At 36.0% G+C, this 23,826-nt stretch overlaps 1 protein-coding gene across 16 annotated transcripts in view; it reads right to left on the reverse strand.

Annotated features, from left to right (window-relative positions):
• LOC117065745 (ankyrin repeat and KH domain-containing protein 1) overlaps positions 1 to 23,826 on the reverse strand; it is a 147,165-nt gene that overhangs the window by 43,646 nt on the left and 79,693 nt on the right. For 12 of the 16 annotated variants that reach the window (XM_033180952.1, XM_033180956.1, XM_033180961.1 and 9 more), the window contains 5 exons: positions 19,871 to 19,958; positions 17,301 to 17,428; positions 16,731 to 16,874; positions 15,391 to 15,493; positions 4,838 to 5,596 (listed from right to left, as the gene is read on the reverse strand). In XM_033180952.1, the coding sequence (XP_033036843.1) occupies positions 4,838 to 5,596; positions 15,391 to 15,493; positions 16,731 to 16,874; positions 17,301 to 17,428; positions 19,871 to 19,958 (1,222 nt within the window). The remainder of the gene's footprint in view (positions 1 to 4,837; positions 5,597 to 15,390; positions 15,494 to 16,730; positions 16,875 to 17,300; positions 17,429 to 19,870; positions 19,959 to 23,826) is intronic. The other 4 variants (XM_033180968.1, XM_033180966.1, XM_033180954.1 and 1 more) reach the window with 3 other exon arrangements.

The raw sequence follows: 23,826 nt of genomic DNA on the forward strand, positions 1-23,826 counted from the left end.
AAAATCTCACTGATACTAGGTGTACATAAAATATGTTGTGAGTTTTTTTTGAGATGAAGTCTTGCTCTGTCGCCCAGGCTGGAGTGCAGTGGCGCAATGTCAGCTCACTGCAACCTCTGCCTCCTGGGTTCAAGGATTCTCCTGCCTCAGCCTCCCGAGTAGCTGGGATTAAAGGCACGTGCCACCATGCCCAGCTATTTTTTTTGTATTTTTAGTAGAGATGAGGTTCCACTGTGTTAGCCAGGATGGTCTCGATCTCCTAACCTCATGATCTGCTTGCCTTGGCCTCCCAAAGTGCTGGTTAGATTAAAGGTGTGAGCCACAGTGCCCGGCTGTTGTTAGTTTTTAAGAAATTTAATTGCTGTAATCTGTTTTATGTATTGGTAACTTTATTAAATAGTTCTATGTAAATAAAAACCTATGGCCGGGTGTGGTGGCTCACGCCTGTAATCCCAGCATTTTGGGAGGCCGAGGCAGGCAGATCACAAGATCAGGAGTTCGAGATCAGCCTGGCCAACATAGTGAAACCCCGTCTCTACTAAAAATACAAAAAAATTAGCTGGGCGTGGTGGTGGGCGCCTGTAATCCCAGCTACTTGGGAGGCTGAGGCAAGGAGAATTGCTTGAACCTGGGAGGTGGAGGTTGCAGTGAGCCGAGATGCATGACAGTGTGAGACTCAGTCTCAAAAAAACAAACAAACAAACAAAAAACCCTATAAAATATTAAAGTTAATCAGAAAAAATTATTTAAAGATTTTATTTTATTTATTTTTATTTTTATTTTTGAGATGGAGTCTCGCTCTGTCCCCCAGGCTGGAGTGCACTGGCTCAATCTCGGCTCACTGCAAGCTCCACCTCCCGAGTTCAGGCCATTCTCCTGTCTCAGCCTCCGGAGTAGCTGGGACTACAGGCGCCCGCCACTGAGCCAGGCTAATTTTTTGTATTTTTAGTAGAGACGGGGTTTCACCGTGGTCTCGATCTCCTGACATTGTGATCTGCCCGCCTTGGCCTCCCAAAGTGCTGGGATTACAGGCGTGAGACTCCGCGCCTGGCCTATTTAAAGATTTTATTGCAAATCCCCTTAAGAGGATATCTTAATTACTTTTTAATTCTTAAACCTATATTCACTACTACAGTTATTTAAAGATACTTTAAAATTACAATTTAAGAGCCTATTAAGATGCCAATGATAGTAACAACATAGTAAAAAGTCAAAAATTGTATTAAAACTTACATGTACATCAAATCTTAATATAAAAATAAGGGAAATGATTAACAGAATTTCAAAGTCTAAGGAAATAACAATACTTAAAGATAAATCAGAACTTTAAATTGACACATATGCATGCATATTACATCTAAGGTTCTTAAACTTGGCTGAACTGAGTTTGAATCTTGGTACTTACTGGCAACTTAATTTCCCTAAGCTTCAGTTTTTCTTTTCTTTTCTTTTCTTTTTTTTTGAGACAGAGTCTCACTCTGTTGCCCATGCTGGAGTGCAGTGGCATGATCTTGGTTGACTGCAACCTCCACCTCCTGGGTTCAAGCGATTCTCCTGCCTCAGCCTCCCGAGTAGCTGGGATTACAGGCATGCACCACCATGCCCGGCTAATTTTTGTACTTTAGTAGAGATGGGTTTGACCATGTTGGCCAGGCTGGTCTCGAACTCTGATTTCAAGTGATCCGCCGCCCGCCTCTGCCTGCCAAAGTGCTGGGATTACAGGCATGAGCCACAGCTCCCAGCCAGTTTCAGTTTTTCAACAGAAAAATAGAGGTGGGAAAAGGACTTATTTAAAGTATAATTATAATTATCCCATGAGATAAAGTATATTTACCATTTATTACAGAAGTTGGTGCATGGTAAAAGCTCAATAAATGTAAATAAGTTGATATTAGTTGATTTTTCACCAATCTTCATTCTACATTAGAATTGAAAATTTTGGTCAGATGCAGTGGCTCACGCCTGTAAAACCAACACTTTGAGAGGCCGATGCAGGTGGATCACTTGAGGTCAGGAGTTCAAGAGCAGCCTGGTCAACATGGTGAAACCCCATCTCTACTAAAAATACAAAAATTAGCTGGGTGTGGTGGCAGGTGCCTATAATCCCAGTTACTCAGAAGACTGAGGCAGGAGAATTGCTTGAACCTGGGAGGTGGAAGTTGCAGTGAGCCGAGATCAAGCCACTGCACTCCAGCCTGGACGACTGAGTGAGATTCTCTCTCAAAAAAAAAGAAAATTTGACTAAATATTTCTAGAGCTGCTCAATGGTAAAAGCTATTTTGAATTTCTTTAAATTACTTTATATTCCTAGACATTTGAACTTTGAGAACGACTTGCTATTATGGTAACTGCTAAAAACCCAATGCTCACTTTCAGAAGGACTTGAGGAATCATGTTCCTAACCAAGAGTTTATATAGTCTGTTTGGAACTATATCATGTATGACATGTATCAAACAACACACTAAAGGGCTAAGTTAATCAGCTAATCAAGTTGCAACATTAATAAATTATATAAACAACTTATCACAACAAATACTTTGAAAGAATAGCAATAAGGAAATAATACTATATTTAAAAAGTAAAATGTTTTGTTATCATACATCTAAAATTCTTCTAAAGTAAAATTTACTTCTAAAGTAAAATTCTAAAGTAGAATTTTAAGACGTACAGTATTCTCTCCTTTACTAATATGAGGGGTAAGAACTAGAGTTAAGTAAAATTAATTATATCTTTGTCCTACCCTATAATCTTACCAATATGTTAATATATTTTACATTGCAGAATTAAGTATTAACCTAATTCACCCTTGCCTTATTTATTTTACCTTCAACATAAGAAAATTAAGACAAACTTTGACTTAGGAAAATATAATATTTAAATTTAAGACGGGTACATCATCTTGAATAAAGAAAATATAATTACTGCCATATAGTTCAAAACACATAACCTTCATAAAAATGGAAATTTTTACATGAAGATAATTTTTGTACTTGTTGGCTGATTTAAAAGTTAAAACTTATTAATAAAAAAAATTGTACAATGTGGTAGGTATTAATGTCTAATACAAATTAAATTTTATTTGTTTACATTAATATTATATATTAAAAGATAATTTCTAAGCCAATTTTCTAAGTTTCATGCAAACTTTGTAAAAGACTAATTTAACAAATACTTCAGTGAAATAAAATTTGATGTCCCTTAACACCTACAAGTTCCTTTTAGAGCTGTTTCTACATTCTTTAAAAAAAAAAAAAAAGTTCTAACATAACTGAACTGATCAGTAACACAGATTTCATAACTGCAAACTATGCACTTAATTAGGAACATTATAATGCTAGTTACAGAACCCTACATCTTAAAAATGTTATTCCCAGTTCACCAGTTTCATCATTATTATTCATAATCATACTTCACATTCTAAAATCTGTTTTTACCCAGATTATAAACTAGAATTCCAAATGAACTACAAGAATTTATTCATAATTTATAACAACTTTCAATGCTAATAATACAAAATTAATTTGTGCCTACCAACTGAAGACATAAAAACCCAAATTAAAGAACAAAGAGCCTAACTCCTTAAAATATTTCCCAGAATTTTAATTTTCTTTAAGAAAACTAAGGCATTCCTCCTCTGCACAATGATACCTATATACATATCAGAGGAGCCTCAAAGGCAATATGACAATTCTATAACCACTGGAAGTCATACACATGCCCAATAAAATTCCTGATTTCAGTATTCTTATTCCACATTTAAAAAGATTCAGTAAAGATCAGGAAGACTAAAGGCTCACAAAAGAAGAAAGGAAACTGAGATAGCATAATTGGGATGGGAGAAGGGGAGGAGAATATGACAAGAGGCAACAGACAACAGTAAGGAAAAAAATGTTGCAATCAAGAGACAGAGGACTGGCCTGCCTTTGAATATCACTCCAGCTACATCTTAGTTCTTGGTCTTCATCCACTGTCAACAGCCATTCTGGCTGCATTTCTGAACTGGGCTCTCATGGAGGTGATACATTCACCAGCCATCTTTAGGAAGGTAAATGATTAATTGCACTGTTTTCCCACTGCTGCAAGGACAATGAAAGGGAAAGTAAACTTGTGCACCTCATTTCATATCTAGTTGTAATTTTCCACACAACAATAAACAGAAACATATACTTCAAGGTTATCAGGCCTTTTTTTCTCTCTGTGTGTGTGTGTGTGTGTGTGTGTGTGTGTGTGTGTGTGGTGTGGCTGTGTGGTTTCATTAAGAAAGTTAATGCAAAAATTCCAATCTTCAAATCATCAAGTCACAATAATTTTAATGCACCTTAATCTTCTTACCACAAATATTATAATATGGAATACTTAGTCTTCTCTGAAAATCCCATTTAATTGGAAATACTTAAGTTGATCTCATAAAATTATAAATTAAAAAAGCAGTGTGATTTAAAATTTCCAGACATGAAAATCACCAGCAGGAAAATTTTAAGTATAATCTTATATGAATACTTCTAAAGCCTACAAAGAAATTCCACTTTGAGATCTCCTACCCAAGTCACAACACATGGTGGTTTTGATACCAACGGTTTAAAATACCAACGATTGTGGCAACTTTATTTCTTTGCCTTTGCAATATGACAAAAAAGAAGAGGGGGAAACACACTTTTGTGTGTTAGTGCTATTGGGCTTAGTTAATTCACTTCCAAAAGACCTCAAGAAATGGGTAATTTTACAAAGATAGTTCTAAAATGGAAAAGTACAAAGTCTATGTTTTTGGAGGGATATATAAAGAAGTTGAGCACACAGATTAAAGAGAAATTATTACAGATATATTTCTTAACCCACCTGCTATCAGGTCATCAAGAGTGTCGGTAAGCGTCTGAGCTGGAGTTGCAACCATTAGTCCATCTGGTTCTTGAACTAACAGCCCCTGATCATGTCCAGTAATAGCAATCTGAGGCTGTCCTACAATCTGCTGATTACCTGATACTTTCTGAAGTTCAAGAGAATTTGTCCCATTAGAACCTAAGTCACTGGAAAAGTTACACTGTGGAGATGATAAAGGCTGGACTGGGACAAAATCAATCTGTTCTGCCGATGGTGGAGACTGTTGCTCATCATCAACATCATTATCTTTAAATAAGATTGTGTCAACCTGAGGTAACTCTGAAAAGTGATCCTCTGGAAGACTACCATCTCCTTCCCCTTCCGGGAAGACTCCTCTATGAGAGCACTGCTGGTGTAGAGACACTGTGTCTTTCTGACCTTTGGTTTCCAAGTATTCTTTGGTAAATTGCTGCTGTGTTTTCATCTGCAACTGCCTTTCCACTTTCTGCAGTTCTTTCAATATTTTCTTCTTCTTCTGGACTTGCTCTTCTCTGTTCTTTTTAAGTTCTTCTATCTTATCTTTGTTCAGAGGTTCACCTTGAATTAACTCCAGTGACTTAAGCTGTGCTTTTTCAATAGCACTAATTCTTTGTCCCAGTTCATTCAGCTTGCCTTCAGTCTCCTCAACTATGCACTCCAAAGGCTGGTATGGGTGAAAAGATGGCAGTAGGTCCTGATCTGCTACCTGGAGGGAACTGGACTTCTGCTTGGATGTACCTAAGCACATGAAAAATGTTTGAAAAAGTGCCATGCTAAAAAGAAAAGAAAAGAAAAGAAAAGAAAACCAGCCTCCCCTCCCACACACACGGACCTCCCTCCCAAAACCCTTATAACTAATGTTATAGAATGAATGTTCAGAGTCACACCAGAGTCACACCAGTGTTAGGCAGGTTAAAGCCTATACTCATCTACTTCACGCAGCACAAACTAGGATGTTGCTAATTCAAACACTGTGAAGTTTTAAAAATCTACTCTTTAGGATAGGAGGATTTTGGAAATTAAGTTAGGGGCAGGGAAAAGGAAAACGAAGAGACGAGAATCTCAAAATTCTGCTGATTAGATTGGACTTTTTAAAGAACACCAAATCTAAAGCAGTATCAAAATAGCGCTGAAAATCCCAGAAATGTTAACTGCCCATTTAGAACAATCATTCTTTTAGCAATATTAACTCTGTGAGCAATGCAGAGTTAACGCAAAAAACCAAAACTTACAGATCAAAGTAGGGGAAAGTGTTTTTCTGTCAAAATATTTTTCTTCTTATATTGACATATAATGTGAAATCAGTTTTTTCAAGACATGTCTTTCTAAAATTCTCCATTAAATATACCTTTAACACATCTGTACCGGAACACTGTTAAACTTACTACACAATGGACAACTTGCATTTAAATGAACCTTCAAGTAAATTCTGTCTATGAGAGAAACAACAAGTGATCCTAGGAGAAAATCACACTTTCCATTTAGGGTTACTCATACTGACAGTATATGTTAACAAACAATGGCAATGTATATTATTTTAAGGCTTCAAATTACACTTAAGTGACTTCCTTTATAACAAATCAGCTGAAAAATAATTATCAATATTAATAATCCTAACATCTGGACATGAAATGAAGGACATAAATTTTTTGACATACAATACCTACTCTGAGGCAAATCTAAGTCTTAATCTTATTTAGAAGAAGTAGGACTAGGCTGGGCACAGTGGCTCACGCCTGTAATCCTAGCACTTTGGGAGGCAAAGGCAGGCGGATCACGAGGTCAGGAAATCGAGACCATCCTGGCTAACATGGTGAAACCCCGTCTCTACTAAAAATACAAAAAATTAGCCAGGTATGGTGGCGGGTGCCTGTGCTCCCAGCTACTCAGGAGGCTGAGGCAGGAATATGGTGTGAACCTGGGAGGCGGAGCTTGCAGTGAGCCAAGATCACACCACTGCACTCCAGCCTGGGCGACAGAGCGAGACCATCTCAAAAAAAAAAAAAAGAAGTAGAACTATTCAGCAACAAAAAGGAACAAACTACTGATTCATGCTACAACATGAGTGAACCTCAAAAACATTATACTAAGTGAAAGAAGCTAGACACAAAAGACCACACATGGTGTAATTCCACTCATATCAAAAGGCCACACGTGGTGTAATTCCACTCATATCAAATCTACAGAGACAAGGCAAATCTATAGAGACAGGGACAGTAGTGGCTGCCTGAGGTTATAACAGTGAATATGAGGATCAGTTGAAAACAGGTATAAGAGATCTTTTTGGGGAGATGGAAATGGTCTAAAACTAGATAGTGATGATGGTTACACAACTCAGTAAATTTACTAAAATTCATTGTATTGCACATTTAAAACAAGGGAACTTTATGGTATGTGAATTAAACAATAAAGCTGTTTGAAAAAAAAGCCGGGTAGAAAAGTTATTTATTATTTTGAATTGCAGTCAACATATATGAATAACATACGTAATTTGGGAATTTTTTAAATAAAATCATCCATTGTATTAAAAATGATTCTCAAGTCCAAAGGAAAAAAGGTCAGAGACAAAAAGTGTTCTGAATTTCAAAGGGGTGACAAAACTACTATAGAAAAAAAAATTAGAGATTCATCTACTTTTTTGCTAGAATAGAGATCTCAAAACTGCAGGTAGCTCAAACATATGCAACATGTGTCATTACTAAAAAAGTCTAAGTTTTTCCCCTACATACTGTCTTTAATAAGGTAAGATGACCACAATTTCAATATCACTGCAATCACTTCCAGAGGCTTAGTTATTCCTTAAATTGCAAAGTACATTGTCTATATTCAATTTATATATATATATGTATATAGTTTTAAGAGATGGGGTCTTGCTATGTTGCTCAGCCTGGTCTTGAACTCCTGATCTCAAGTAATTCTCCAGCCTCAGCCTTCCTCAATTTTTATTTCTATCTGAGCAAAATGATGGAAAAAGACATTGTTCTTTCAGAGCAAAAGCCATTAGATTTGTGAGCTAATTTTATTATTACTTTCCTAAGACCACATAGGAGTCCCTGTTTTGATTTATGGCATTTGTTTAAAGTGCCTAATGACAATCAATAAGAAAAGGAAGGTAAATGGTCACAAATAGCAATGTACAAATCCACAACAACGACAAGGAAATATTCAGTCATGTGATAAATTCAATGACATCACTCGAGTACATTTAGAAGTTCTACAAAGACTGAATGGTCTTTTAAACATCCATTAGTTTCAAAACACCCTTGTATAGTTACTAAGTAATTTGTATTTAAGATTCAGGAAAACTAGCTAAGAGTTCAACACTAACCAGACTGGTTAGTAATTATGTCATGACCCCACTGGACATTCACAGATTTAAAATCTTTATAAATAGTATAATCCAAAATAAGAGTAGAATTTTGAGGAAGTAACCGATAGGAATGGCCCTGTCTATCTTGTTAACAAATAATATGCTAGAAGCGTGGAACACAAGATTACTAAGAGTAACTTATTTAACTTAACATACAAACTATAAGCCCAGAACATACGTAGCATTAAACATAGAAGATGGCAAAAGTGATGCATAAAAAGTGGTTCATCTCAAAAGAGCCATGGAGTTAGTGGAATTGCCTAGATACACGTCAAAGCACTAACACAAGCTCTAACATCAAGAATAAAACAGATTGGTGAAAAACAGATAATGATTAGTCCTAGAAGCTAAAGCAACATCTACACTTTCTGGGTAGAGATTATGACAATATTCTTTTAGCAACAAAATTTTCAATAGGTAGTAAGTAGTATTATAAGATACCAGAAAATAAAAGGGTTCTATCTCCTTCAAACAGCTTACAGTGTCAGATACAAAGACATCTATTCAGGCCGGGCGCGGTGGCTCAAGCCTGTAATCCCAGCACTTTGGGAGGCCGAGTCGGGTGGATCACGAGGTCAGGAGATCGAGACCATCCTGGCTAACACGGTGAAACCCCGTCTCTACTAAAAAATACAAAAAACTAGCCGGGCGAGGTGGTGGGCGCCTGTAGTCCCAGCTGCTCGGGAGGCTGAGGCAGGAGAATGGCGTGAACCCGGGAGGCGGAGCTTGCAGTGAGCCGAGATCCGGCCACAGCACTCCAGCCTGGGCGACAGAGCGAGACTCCGTCTCAAAAAAAAAAACAAAAAAAAAAAAAAAACAAAGACATCTATTCACTGGTATCAGTGAATGATATCATAAAGTACTATTTAGAAATATAGGTGGCTGGGTGCGGTGGCTCACGCCTATAATCCCAGCACTTTGGGAGGCCTAGATGGGTGGATCACCTGATGTCAGGAGTTCTAGACCAGCCTGACCAACACGGAAGAACCCCGTCTCTTCTAAAAATGTAAAATTAGTTAGCCCGGTGTTGAGGTGCATGCTTGTAATCCCAGTTACTCAGGAGGCTGAAGCAAGAGAATTGCTTGAACCCGGGAGGCAGAAGTTGCAGTGAGCTGAGATCGTGCCAATGCACCCCAGCCTGGGCAACAAGAGCAAAACTCCGTCTCAAAAAAAAAAAAAAAAAAAAAAAAAAGAAAAAGAAAGAAAGAAATATAGGTAAAGTCGCCATTTCATCTTTTTGGTTTGGTTTCTATCCTATTCCTTTGCCTCTCTCTTTCCCTCCATTAACAAAACTAGAAAAAGTCTGTAGTAGAAGCCATGATCTAGTGACAGCTTAAACATGGCCTTTATTTTTTTATTGGCAGTGAAGGAATGAGGTGGACATATATTAGTCAAATATTTTGTTTTTTATTGGATTGAGCTTAATCCTATCAATCATTTTTGTATCTAAAATAATTAGTGCATTGTACAATGGAAAAATAATGGCCAATGGGAAAAAAACATGATACACAGAAGGATCTAGACTAGATTTCATATTTCCTTACTTGGTTTTGTCTATAAAATTTAAACCTTGTTCTGCAATTCCCTTGCTTACATTATCACACAGTACCCTACTAGAATGATTTTTAAACAGCATTCCCAACTGGGTCTCAAATAGAAAATCAGGTTGAGAAAGTATAACTAAAAATAACACAGTGCATCAAATGTAGTAGAGTGTTTATTATCCACTGGAATTTCTGTTTTGATAAACAGATGTATGATGTGTCCTGGGCTTCAATATAAAATGTTTCTTATTGTGGTCATAGTCAAAAATGAAAGCCACTAACCTAGAACGGACTTATTTTTCCTTTATGTCTAAATATTCATCTCAAAATTTCCCAAACTAACAGGACACATTATACATCTTTAACATAGCAATCACTTAACTGTGTCCAAATAAACATCTATGTTACATGTTAACAGATTAATTCAGTCTTCTTCCTATTACTACAAGTATATATGTTAAAAGATATTATCAAATTTGGGCATGTGTAAATCCACATAAGAATGATTACATAATGGAAAGTGACTAAAGAATATTAGCAGTAAAGTTTCCAGAGGAATACTCAATACCATTCACTGTATATATAATTTTTCTATATAATTTTAATGATTTGATATAAAAATGTGAGAACTTTTCATGTTACTTACTCCAAAAAGCAACTCTAACATATAAAAGCAGCATGCTAATTTCTTACTTTACATTTATACTTCTGTTTTCAATCTCTTTCCCACCATTCTAGAATGCTACTTCTTGATTACTTTTTAAAAACATCTCTTTAATCACAATGTGTTTCTTAAAAATGCTTAAGAATTTTCTTCTGCCTTCCAAATAATCTATATTCTTAGCCTAGCACTCATTAATTTATTTAATAAGTACTTAAACATCTAATACAAGCAAGGCATGGTAGATCATATAAAGATGAGCAATGCAAACCCTGCCCTTAAGGAGCTTACAGTCTAAGTGGGGAGATGATGTTCCAAAGAAAGTCTTACGTAGATCCATAAAGGGACTGTACAAATATTTTCATCAAAGCATTGTTAGTGGGGGTGAGAAAATAGAGGCAATTGGGATATTTGTCACTGGGAGAAAGGACACGTAAAAGCATGGAGGATATACAGGGTGTGAAGCACTATGCTATAGGTAGACACAATCTAGAGATAGGTGGATAAATCTTAAAAACAGTATTGAGTAAACAAAGGGAAAAAACAAAATGGAATCTGTAGCATAATACTATTTATGTAAATTAAAAATACAAGGTAATCACCGGGTGTGGTGACTCACACCTGTAATCCTAGCACTTTGGGAGGCCGAGGCAGGCAGATCACTTGAGCTCAGGACTTCAAGACCAGCCTGGGCAACATGGCAAAACCCCATCTCTACCAAAAACACAAAAAATTAGCCAAGTGTAGTGGCAGGGCGCCTATAGTCCCAGCTACTTGCAGGGCTGAGGCAGGAGGATTGCTTGAACCTCGGAGGTTGGGGCTGCAGTGAGCTGAGACTGCGCCACTGTACTCCAGCCTGGGTGACAAAGTGAGACCCTTTCTCAAAAAAAAAAAAAAAAGAAAAAAATACACACACACACACATATATAAAATAAATATTTTATAAGATTTTATAAGAACAAAAGAATATACACATCAAACACTGAAATGTTTATCTATGGGGGAAGCAGGGGAATGGAAAGAGGAATAAAAGGGAATAAATGAAACGGAGAAGTTATGGTGATAAAGCACCAGAAATTGAGTTATGATTAACTCAACCCTCTACACTTGAGGTCCCAAGTAGAGGGGAGGAAGCAAAAGTGACAAGAACTGGAAGGAAGATCCAATGAAGTACTCTAGAAGTTCAGAGAAGAGAAAATTACTCCTCAGGAGGGCTTGAGGTATACACAAATGATGTTTTGTTTATCCTGACATAACTTTAAATGCTCTGCAGCAGATTAACTCTAAGTTACACAACTTGCAAAAGATCAAAAAGAATCTTCTCTTAAAACCTCTGTAGAACCAGTTATAACAACGCAACAGATTTACATTACTTATGTATCCTTTTCTATCTGAATGTTTGTAACTGCAGGTAATAAATAATGCTAGAAAACTGAGCACATTACTCTGAGTTTCATATTTTGTTTATGGACGTGATTCTGAGGCCTCTGTTAGATGCCACCTAGAATCCTGAATCCTTGAAAACCAACAACAGACAAGTGAGATCAAGTTGCCTAAATCGGGAGGATATGAATCAAGATGGACAGAGCCTGTACAACTGGTACACATGGGGCATGAAAGAAAAGAATATCTGAGTAGAACATATATCAAACACCTGGGTAAGATTTATGGGCATTAATACATTTTTAAAAGGATGAAGATATTAATAATAAAAAGATTTATTGAAAACAGGAGTAAAATGTTATAAGAATCTGAAAAGATGATTGCTGGAAGAGGAAAATAAGAGAGTCCTAGAGAATAAGAACCCTTTGTCCATCCCTAATCACATACACGACACAGAAGTAATATATGGACTTAGAGGAAACAAAAACAAAAGGGTCAAACAGCAATTTCACCACTCAAGGGAGCTCTTCCAGAGACATAGAAGAGAAGCTTGAAGGAGAAAAAGGAGCTTTAAGTATAAAAAAAAAAAAAAGTTATGTCTTTAATTATTTAAGATAGGTTTTCCTATCCTGGTAATTCAGTGTGTTCTTTTCCATACTTAAATGGAATTTAATTTTAATTTTTCCTAATTCATAGCAACATAATATTCTATGACATGTGTGATTTATACTAACATGACATTTTAACACAATGCATTATCACAGTGTGATCCCGCATAAATAACTGTTAGATTGCCAATGCCATTTGGTTGATAGCAATAGCAAGTGCCCAAGTGTCTAAATACAAACATTAATTAGGGATAACCCTAATAATTTAGTAAAATGAAAGATTCCTTAGAAAGGTAGCTCATGTTTATCCTATTTAGTAAGAAAACATCAAAATGCAGAAAATAAATAAATAGTCCAAGATATTTCAGTAAGCAAAAATATGGTTACTCACTAGAGTATAAACTTAAAAAATCACTACCTAAACATCTCAGATTATTTACATATTAAATCTAAATTTAAAATGTTTTTATTTCCTCTTGGCATACATTGTATCTAGCTTATTTCTTGATTGTTTTGTGGATCTGCGTTATTTATTTATTTATTTTTTTTTTTTTTGACTGTCGCCCAGGCTGGGGCGCAGTGGTACAATCATAGCTCACTGCTGCCTGGATCTCCTGGGTGCAAGTGATCTTTCTGTCTCAGTTTCCTGAGTAGCTGGGACTACAGGTACAGGCAACCATGCCTGGCTAATTTTTAAATATTTTTAATAGAGACAGGTTCTCCTATGCTGGGAAGGCTGGTCAATCATTCTGCCTCAGCTTCCCAAAGCATTGGGATTACAGGTATGAACCATGAAACATTAGCCTACTTTTTTTCTTTTTCCAGTTTTTTTTGTTTTTTGGAGACAGGGTCTCACTCGGTGGCCCACACTGGGGTGCAATGGCACACTCATGACTCACTGCAGCCTCGGTCTCCCAGGCTCAAGTGATCCTCCCACTACAGACTCCCTAGTAGCAAGGACTACAGGCTTGTGCCACCACTCCTGGCTAACTTTTGTATTTTTTTGTAGAGACAGGGTTTCGCCATGTTGCCCAGGCTGATCTCAAACTCCTGGGCTCAAGCAATCCACCCACCTGGTCTGCCAAAGTGCGGGGATTATAGGTGTTGAGCCCCTGCGCCTGGCCCTAATTTTTTTCTGAGAGTCTCACTCCATCACCCTGGCTGGAGTGCAGTGGCAAGATCTTGGCTCATTGCAACCTCTGCCTCCCGGGTTCAAGTGATTCTCATGCCTCAGCCTCCCTAGTAGCTGGAATTACAGGCGCGCATTACCACGCCCAGCTAATTTTTGTATTTTTAGTAGAGATGGGGTTTCGCCATGTTGGCCAGGCTGGTCTCAAACTCAAGTGACTGGCTTGCTTCAGCCTCCCAAAGTGTTGGGATTACAAGCGTGAGCCACCACACGTGGCCTATATTTTTTTAAATGATTTTTTTTTTTTTTAGACAGAGTTTTGCTCTTGTTGCCCAGGCTGGAACGCAATAGCCTGAACTCAGCTCACTGCAACCTCCACCTCCTGGCTTCAAGTGATTCTCTTGCCTCAGCCTCCCGACTAGCTGGGATTACAGGCACCTGCCACCATACCTGGCTAAGTTTTCATATTTTTAGTAGAGATGGGGTTTCACCATATTGGCCAGGCTGCTCTTGAACTCCTGACCTCAGGTGATCCACCCGCCTCAGCCTGTCAAAGTGCTGGGATTACAGGTGTGAGCCACCATGCCCGGCCAGTGATTCTTATTTAGTACTAAATTTCCAAAGCCAAAGTTACTACAGTCCTCTATAAGGTTTAGCCAAAAAAAAAAAAAAAAAAAAAAAACCCAAAAAACAGAGGCATTTAGCCTTAAATATTTTACTAAAGGTTAAATATCAGCTGATTATGATACTTATGGATGCATATTTAATTTGTTTTTTAATTGTTAAGATTAAAAACAGCAGGAAAATTTTGAATAGTTAGGTGTTCCATGAAAAACTGTTAGAATTAGCTTAAGTCAGAGAGAGTACAGATATTTCATCTCTGAAATTAATAGTTTAGCCCTGGAGAAGGCCCCCCAATATTTTAAATTACTAAAATTGGCATAATTTGAAAGAAGTTTCTGTTTACTGCTGTAACAGTCAACCCAAACCAACTTTTCTTAAATCAGTGTTACAGATATTAATATACACTTACATACCTCATTGTGATTTCAATATCTAGGTCTTGATTATCAAACACTAAATGAACTATGTTCGTAAGTTTGTTTTTATATAGTTTTAAACATCCTACATATTAACTATTTTCTTTATTTCAGGGAACTCAGATATTACAACTATACATAATTATCAAGTGAAGGTACATTTATACATGAAGGTACTTTTCATTTACAAATATAAAGACAGCAGAAACATATCAGAGCTCATAAACTTGAGTTTTTTAAGTAGTTTACTGTCCTTCTTAATAGTCATTTGGATATTACTTGTATACATTTTATTTTGATAGTTTTTTTGTCCAGGTTCACATAGTGACAGATAATCTATTATATTCAGCATTGCATAAATGCAACTGAAGGTAATTCTTAAACTTCTCACTCATTAACTGAATCAATGTTACAAAAACTTAACTAGATAGCAAATACGCATTTTCATTCTTCATACACTATTGGTTAGCTAAAGAATTATCAAATGAAAAATGAATGTCTGACAAACTATGGTTACTTTAATATAATTAAGAACTTGGCTTGTTTTTTAAGTATTTTCATCTGTGCCAGATGAAAGCTACATCTATCAGTATGTTAACAGGAAAATAAGAAGAAGTCATTTTTCCTAACACTTATGTCTTTTTGGTTTTAGATAGTAAGACTATTTGCATTTGTCAGAATTACCTACCTCAATTAGCCATGGGTACACAGTAACTCTGTACCATTAAGGTACATTTCTGCATTTATCAATTAAGTGAAAAAATCCCCTTTTTAAGAAAAATAATTCAATAACTAACCTTTTTGCCCTCCTAAAAGGGCAGGAGAGTTCTCCTGTGAAGTTCTGTCAGGTTCCTGGGGAGGTACAACCATGGCAAGTGTATGCATTGGCACACGTGGAACCTAAAAAGTCAACTCAGAAAAAAATCATCTCAGACCAAAGAATAAAACAAAGTCCCATAAATGAAACAGATATCCTGTTTTAGGTTATCTTCATATACCACCAAATGCACTTTTGTTTCCTAAAGCTTTTTTTAAAAAAAGCTTTCACCAAACTGTAATTTTTGAGACTACTGATTAGACAGTCAGGCAATCTACAAGTAGCCAGTGATTTTAACTAAATGGAAATAACATTACTCCCTTGCTGAATAAAACACCTTGCTGGTTCCAATTATAGCTAGGGGTACAAGTCACATATTACACTACCCACTAGCCAATTTACCCTTGCTTGAATTCTACATGGATCAAAAGAAAACAAAAATCTAATATATTTCTTGAATTGGGGTATGCTAGCAGTTTTCAGGATGACTTTGTGGAAAAGAAATTAGGATCTCACCAACTTAATATACTAGTAAAATCTCTATATTTTCTCCATAATTTAAAGTAGGTTTAAAAGTTACTTTAATGAACTTTTAGCGCTTATGTTACCTATACTTTCATGGTTGACAAAAGTCACTATCTCTAGGATAATTAATACTACCTTGGGTGGTACTAAGAAAATGCTTTTTCGGCCGGGCATGTGGCTCATGCCTGTAATTCCAGCACTTTGGGAGGCTGAGGCAGGTGGATCGCCTGAGCTCAGGAGTTTGAGACCACCCTGGGCAACATGGTGAAACTCCATCTCCACTAAAACACAAAAAATTAGCCAGGCATGGTGGCGCACGCCTACAGTCCCAACTACTTGGGAGACTGAGGCAAGAGAATCGCTTGAGCCTGGGAGGCGGAGGTTGCAGTGAGCCGAGATCGTGCCACTGCACTCCAGCCTGGGCAACACAGCAAGACTCCATCTCAAAAAAAAAAAAAAAAAAAAGAAAAAGCTTTCTCTTGATTCTCTTGTTAAAAAACAAATAAAAAACCCTGAAAAACCTAGTTGTAATAAGATAACAACTTAGAATACTTACGTTTATATTTGATATTAAGTGGTTTTTAAAAACCACTATTTTCAATAAATAAGGCAATAACAAATTTCAGTGTACCTTTAAAGAAAATAAATCCTAAAGAATTTAGAATCATGATTTTTTCAATATGTAACTGAAAATAAAAACAAGTCCATTTTGCTTAAAACTGATTTTAAACAAAAACTTCTAATCACATTGAAGAATATTTATTATGTTAACAAATAAGCTCCATTTTACTTTACCTGAGACTGATCTTGAGAAGGTGGGGTGAGCTGAGATACATCTGTGGTGGGAACTGACAGAACATTATTTGGATAATCCAACAGATAAGAAACTACATTAGTATGGCCACCCTTTGCAGCCTCAATGAGCATTGTTGAACCATCCTGAAAAAGAATTGCCACGCTAATGAATTATAGTTTCTTAGCAGCTCATATAAAATCAAAACTCATTTAAACAGTATTAAATATTAAGCACTAAGATCAAACATATTTTTATAACTATACATGTATTTATATACATATATGTAAATAATACATGTATAGTTATAAAACACACATATATAATACATGTATATATATAAACTATATATATACATGTATACATAATATATGTATAGTTATAAAACACACACACATATACATGTATGTGTGTGTGGTTTTTTTTAGCAGACATGGGGTCTCCTTATGTTGCCCAGACTAGTCTCAAACTCCTGGGCTCAAGTGATCCACCCGCCTCAGTCTTCCAAAGCGCTGGGACTATAGGCATGAGCCATCACATACGGCCTGTTTACTTATTTTAAAGTAGACTACCTTGAGTCGATGAGTAGGGTCAGCCCCATGAGCCAAGAGTAGCTCAACAACTGCCAAGTGGCCTCCTGCACATGCCAGCGACACTACTGTATGATCATTATTGGCTGTAGCCCTGTTAACATTGGCACCTTTGAAGAAAAATAAATAGCAATCTTAGCAAAGGTTGAAATCAAGCCAGTTCACAGTTAGTATCATTTAAAAATTTTTTGTGAAGTATAATGTAGATACAAAAAAGTATACAAATTATAAGTACATAGTTTGAATTTTTTTCACAAAATGAACACACACCTGTGTAACCAGCACCCAGAGCAAGAAACAGAACATTATCCACATACCAAAAGCCCCATCTTGTGTTCCCTTTCAGTCACTACCCAGCCTCCCAATGGTAATCACTACCCTGACTTCCAAACTGGTTTTAGTTTTTGAACTTTAAATGAACGGAATCATACAATGTACTCTTTTGCGTCTGGCTTCTTTCACTCAATATTATATTTGTGAGATTCATCCACAATGTTGCATGAAGCTGTAGTTCGTTCATTCAATATCACTTTTAAAATGGAAAATCTAGAAGACTAAGATTAATAAATATATACAGGTTAATGTAAGCATCAAATAACACCACTGTATATAACTCAAAATGTTTCAAAGACATTTTTGATCTACTAGAAAGTGGCAATATAGCCAGGTCTCAAAGTAGAGAAAACAGATTTTTTAAAGCAATGTTTAAGAGATATATAATTCTTCATATTGTGTATTTTAAGAGTCGGGGGACCTGGATATGAAGAGAAGATAGAATATTATCCAGATATGTTATTTGAAAGGCAGGTTGTTCAATAGCTGTGTATAACATCACCTGAAAAATGTCTAAATGCAAAGCCTTTTCTTAGCTTCTTTTTTGATAAATTATTTTTGACCCCTGGAAAAAATAACTTTAGTTCAGCTACCTTTAACAATTTCAAAAGATCTCAACTAGAAAGTTAAGACTATAGAACTTCATTCTTTCTTCTTAATTCTACCTATCTTATTTAAGAGAAAAATAAGTCAGTGGGTAAAACTACTACTATCAGTTTGTCTAATTTTCAGAAAATATTCAGCTGAATCTAATCCTAACTTGCATAGAAGTACCTTTTGGGAAAGGTAAAATATAGCAATAAACATCCTGAGATTAGCAACATGAAATTATTTCAGATGACAGGATTATTTTACCTGAAAGGATATAATCAATGTGTTCCTATTCCTGACAAGCCTGATTATATTCTTAGCAGGTTGTTGTTGGGTATGATTAGGTATCCTCTTTAGTAAAGAAGCATAAAAGAACTCCAGAGGTTATCTATTTATTTCTTTGTGGTTGAGGTAAGCAGCTTTTACAGACTGTATTACGTAAAGATATGCATTACTTGGCAGCAAAAATGCAATATGAAGAAAATAAACCTAGTTTTATCCAATTCAGAGGAAAACAAGTACATTTAAAATGATAAAATCTGGCCAGGTGCGGTAGCTCATGCCTGTAATCCCAGCACTTTAAGGGGGCCGAGGCTGGCGGATCATCTCAGGTCAGGAGTTTGAGACCACCCTGGCCAACCATGGTAAAACCCTGTCTCTACTAAAAATACAAAATTAGCTGGGCATGGTGGTGCATGCCTATAATCCCAGCTAGTCGGGAGGCTGAGGCAAGAGAATCACTTGAACCCGGGAGATGGAGGTTGCAGTGAGCCATGTTTGTGCCATTGCACTCCAGCCTGGGCAAAAACAGTGAAACTCCTTCTCAAAAAAAACGAAACAAAATGATAAAATCTTACCCTGCATTTTTAATGTTACTACATGTCAGAAATCTATTAAAATATAAATATAAATTTTATCCTAACAAAATAACACCACCTGAATGAATCTTCCTTGTATTTTTATCATCCTATCCTAGGATGTTTCATTAGATGCCACAGTATTTCTGACTCTATACAAAGAGGCTGAACCAAATGAAACTGCTGACATTACCATTTTTGATTCATAACATGACAATTATATATGGTTAAACCTAACACTGGTTCCACAGCATTTTATTTTTCTGCAGTAAACAGTCTTAAGCTAATTCTTCATCCATCAGTTGTAAATTTTTGCCTAAATATAATTCTAATAATAGAATTTCTAAAGAAATATAAAAATTATAATAAATAAGACCCTTACAAACTCAGTTAATTCAACTGTACCACAAACAAGTACCACAGTAGCAGACTTCCTCTCTGTCCCCCACCCACATCTCCAGCAGAACAGACTTATCATTAGCTGTTGAATATCCACCTAATCATAGTGGGACATTTTACATTTGGCTTTTCTAAGTTGGGAGCAACCACATGCTGTTTGGTTAATGAAAACTTAAAATTCAAAACTAACAAAGAAAATTCCTGGTAAATAACTCACAAACTCTATGCTTACTAAATAAAATACAACAACAAAAGGCAAGAATACAGTACTTTACTATAGGTAAAGTAGCCATAACATAAATTGCAACAGTTTAGGATTTTTTTCCCCATAAACTGTAGCCTCCTGGAAATGATCACTTGCCCTTTCTTTACCTTTGCTAATAAGAAACTGCACAGTGCACAAATGACCAGCTCTTGCAGCTTTCATCAAAGGTGTTCTTCCACCTTCAGATTCATGTTCCTGTTAAAGAAATGGAAAAAATAATCCATCAATGCCAACGGTCTAACCATCTATTTTAAAAACAGTACTGATGAAATGAGAAATAATGAGGATTTAATCTACTTACTCAATGTAGATACTTATACCACCTACCTCAATTCCCCCAATATACAGGATTTTCAGTCCACACTAGATAATGTAACTTTCTAAGGGCAAGTTCAGTTTTGCATACCAAGTAATAACCATTAAAGATAATATTAATGTTTTGTTTAGTTCCCAAAGAGAAATCACTGCATTTTTCTAATTCTAAGTTTTAAAAAATGTTTCCTAACTATTTATCTGGACTGTAAAAAAAGAACCTCAGTACTGTGAAACGATTAGAAGAATCTTGATCTTATAGCAGAAGCCAATAAAAGCTCTATCAAAGGATGCAAATGATTCCCTGAAGAAAAACACTATGGTATTTTAGGAGTAACGGAAAAATGAAGAAGAAAAATATACCAATGGGTAGAAATTTTTTAAGTAGAAATTAAATACTTGAATAGTCAAAGGCAAAAGATACAACTCCTAGGAAGTTCGCCAGCAAGAGGAATGAATGATAAACAGTTTTTAATTATGCATGCCTCACATCAAATGCCACTAAAAGGAGCTTGCTTATATGATAATACTGTCTGTTGGGAGAATTATGAACTCATTAAATTCACCGAAGTATTAAAATGTAGCGTATATACTGCTTCTTTGAAAAGTTCTCTTACCTATCCCCTCTTTCACTATGTATGCAAACATGAATTTCTGTTGTTCTGGTTCTCTTTTGTTACTATGAAAAAACTGATAAAGACTGGTGATTAAAGCTTTATTTCAGCTATATTCTTCTAATTAACTCTGAAAATCCTATAATTACCACATGATCAATTTAAAATATGTGCTCTCCCAACAGAATACAATTTAGTCTATTTACATTTAACTATCCTGATCTACAACTCAGACAAAATAATAAGAAATGAGTAGACTGTCAACTCAACGGAGACCTCACAGAAAATGATAGGAATTCCTCCCTTAAATAGGTTTAAAAAAAAATCTTGATAGTGTAGTATCACTCAACCTACTAAAAAAACTACTTTATGTTTTGGCTTTTTAATTGTTATACATGTTAATTAAATAAGAATCTTTTAATTCTAGTTTACGGAAAAATGAATAACTACAGATAATGCCAAAATAATTTGGCTTTAGAATAGATCTTGAACTCACATTCAAACTTAGGTAAATCTAACATTCTGGCAATTTACTTCAAATAAAACTGAATATATATTACAAAGACCTTACTCGGAAAGACCTAGAAAGTTGTTTGTCCAGGTTTTCTATCCAACTTATTTCTGAACTATCATTACAATCAACCACATCCTGGAAATAAATTGCCCATTTAGCAACTTGTTTTTTCCCTTCCTGCCTCACAACTTTTTCGCACATACTGGTCTCTCTTCTCTTTAATGCTTTCCCTCCACTAACTCATTTTCATCCTTTACATCTCAAGTCAAGTGTTATTTCCTCAAGGAAGACCTCCCTCAACTTCCTGACTAAATCACTCTTCCTATTATGGACATACATCTCTATGAACCTCTCCTTCATAAACTACAATCATATTTTAGTCTGTGTAAGTATTTTATTTAGCTAACCTGTCTCCTCCACTAAACGGTAAGCTCCATGAGAACAATGATCTTGTCTTCTTTTGCTCGCCACTGTACACATAATGCTTAAACGATTGAGTGATTAAAAATTGTTTAATCATGCAGGAAACTAAGCATAACTGAACTCTCAAATCTTCCCTCTCATAGCATTGAGGTTTGAAGTTTTTATTATTTTCTACTAGGTAAATAAGAGAAAGGAAAGTCAACTAAACAAGAAATTAAGAGCAGTAGTTAAACCTGCGAGTAAGATACTGATTATCTGCAACTGATATGTTATTATTAGAACATAGTTGGGCAATATTAATGTCTCTTATCCTTTCTTTACCCTTTTCTCTTTCTTATTTCTTAAGCCTGGCGGTGATCAACATAATTAGGTCATATCAACATAATTAGGTCCTGTGAGTAATGGCAAAGACAAATGATTTCAAAGCTTTCAGCCCTGATTTAGAATAAACTTTAAAAAATAACTGTTTGGCTGGGCGCAGTGGCTCAAGCCTGTAATCCCAGCACTTTGGGAGGCCAAGACGGGCGGATCACGAGGTCACGAGATCGAGACCATCCTGGCTAACACGGTGAAACCCTGTCTCTATTAAAAAATACAAAAAACTAACCGGGCGAGGTGGCGGGCGCCTGTAGTCCCAGCTACTTGGGAGGCTGAGGCAGGAGAATGGCGTAAAGCCGGGAGGCGGAGCTTGCAGTGAGCCAAGATGGAGCCACTGCACTCCAACCTGGGTGACACAGCGAGACTCCGTCTCAAAAACAAACAAACAAACAAATAAATAAATAAATAGTAACTGTTAATTCTGTATATTTAAAATATTACCATAGTTGTTAAAAGACACGAAATCAGAAAGTACAGTCTCAATATCCTCACACCAAGTTTCAAAATTCAACATATTAATATAATTCCTGAAATAAAAGGGGTGAAAAGCTACCTATTTTATTTTCCTCTCTATAAATACACATTCATTCCTTTAGTTTTGAATATCATAATCACATTTGAAAAAAGTTGATAAAACAATGCCACTAGTCTATATTTACAACATTTTGTGTCTTAAAATGAATAATGTATATCCCACAACACACAATATTTGCCCCAAAATATCTGACTACTAAATCCTTCTTTTAAAATGGGAATAAGGCTACTCTGGGCACACTCCCTAAGGGTTAGCCCTGCTCTGCAAGAAGCAGAAAAAAAAAAAATTATAATATATCTATATATGTATATATGGAATATCCCCATTATATACATATGTATATGTATAGGAATAGATTCCCGCTATATACATACATTATACATATATATTCCCATTATTGGTCCCCATTGTACACATACATATATAATATATATTCCCATTGATTCCCATTATATACATACACATATGCATATACATACAAGTATATATACATATATATACATATGTATGTATATAATGGGAATATACATGTATAATAGGAATGCATATATATAATGGGAACACATATGTATATAATGGGAATCAATAATGGGAATATATATGTACAATGTACATATATACATATATGTGTGTAATCATGGGAAACAATGTATATATGTATACAATGGGAATCAAATTTGTATACATCGTACTATTTATGAACATTGGATTTAGTCATATAGCCACTATTTGTTCAATACTAATAACATTTTAGGATACAAATTGTTTCTGACTTTTTTCCCTTTATAAACACAGAAAATTATTTTCCAAGGTTACAAACTTAAATATCGTGCAATTTAACGTTTCTTTTTCTGTTCTTGAGAACAGCTAGAATAATATAGAAAGTATCTATTTCGGCTGGGCACGGTGGCTCATGCCTGTAATCCCAGCACTTTGGGAGGCTGAGGCAGGCAGATCACGAGGTCAGGAGATCGAGACCATCCTGGCTAACACGTTGAAATCCCATCTCTATTAAAAATACAAAAAAAAAAAAAAAAAAAAAAAGTCGGGTGTGGTGGCAGGTGCCTCTAGTCCCAACTAATCGGGAGGCTGAGGCAGGAGAATGGCGTGAACCCAGGAGGCGGAGCTTGCAGTGAGCCAAGATCACGCCACTGCACTCCGGCCTGGGCAACAGAGCGAGACTCCATCAAAAAGAAAGAAAACAAAGGGGGAGGGAAAGAGGGAGGGGGAAAGGGAGGAGAGGTGTCCAGCCGGGCACAGTGGCTCATGCCTTTAATCACAGCACTT

Source organism: Trachypithecus francoisi, unplaced genomic scaffold (genome assembly GCF_009764315.1).
Source record: "Trachypithecus francoisi isolate TF-2019V2 unplaced genomic scaffold, Tfra_2.0 Lachesis_group2, whole genome shotgun sequence".
NCBI lineage: Eukaryota > Metazoa > Chordata > Mammalia > Primates > Cercopithecidae > Trachypithecus > Trachypithecus francoisi.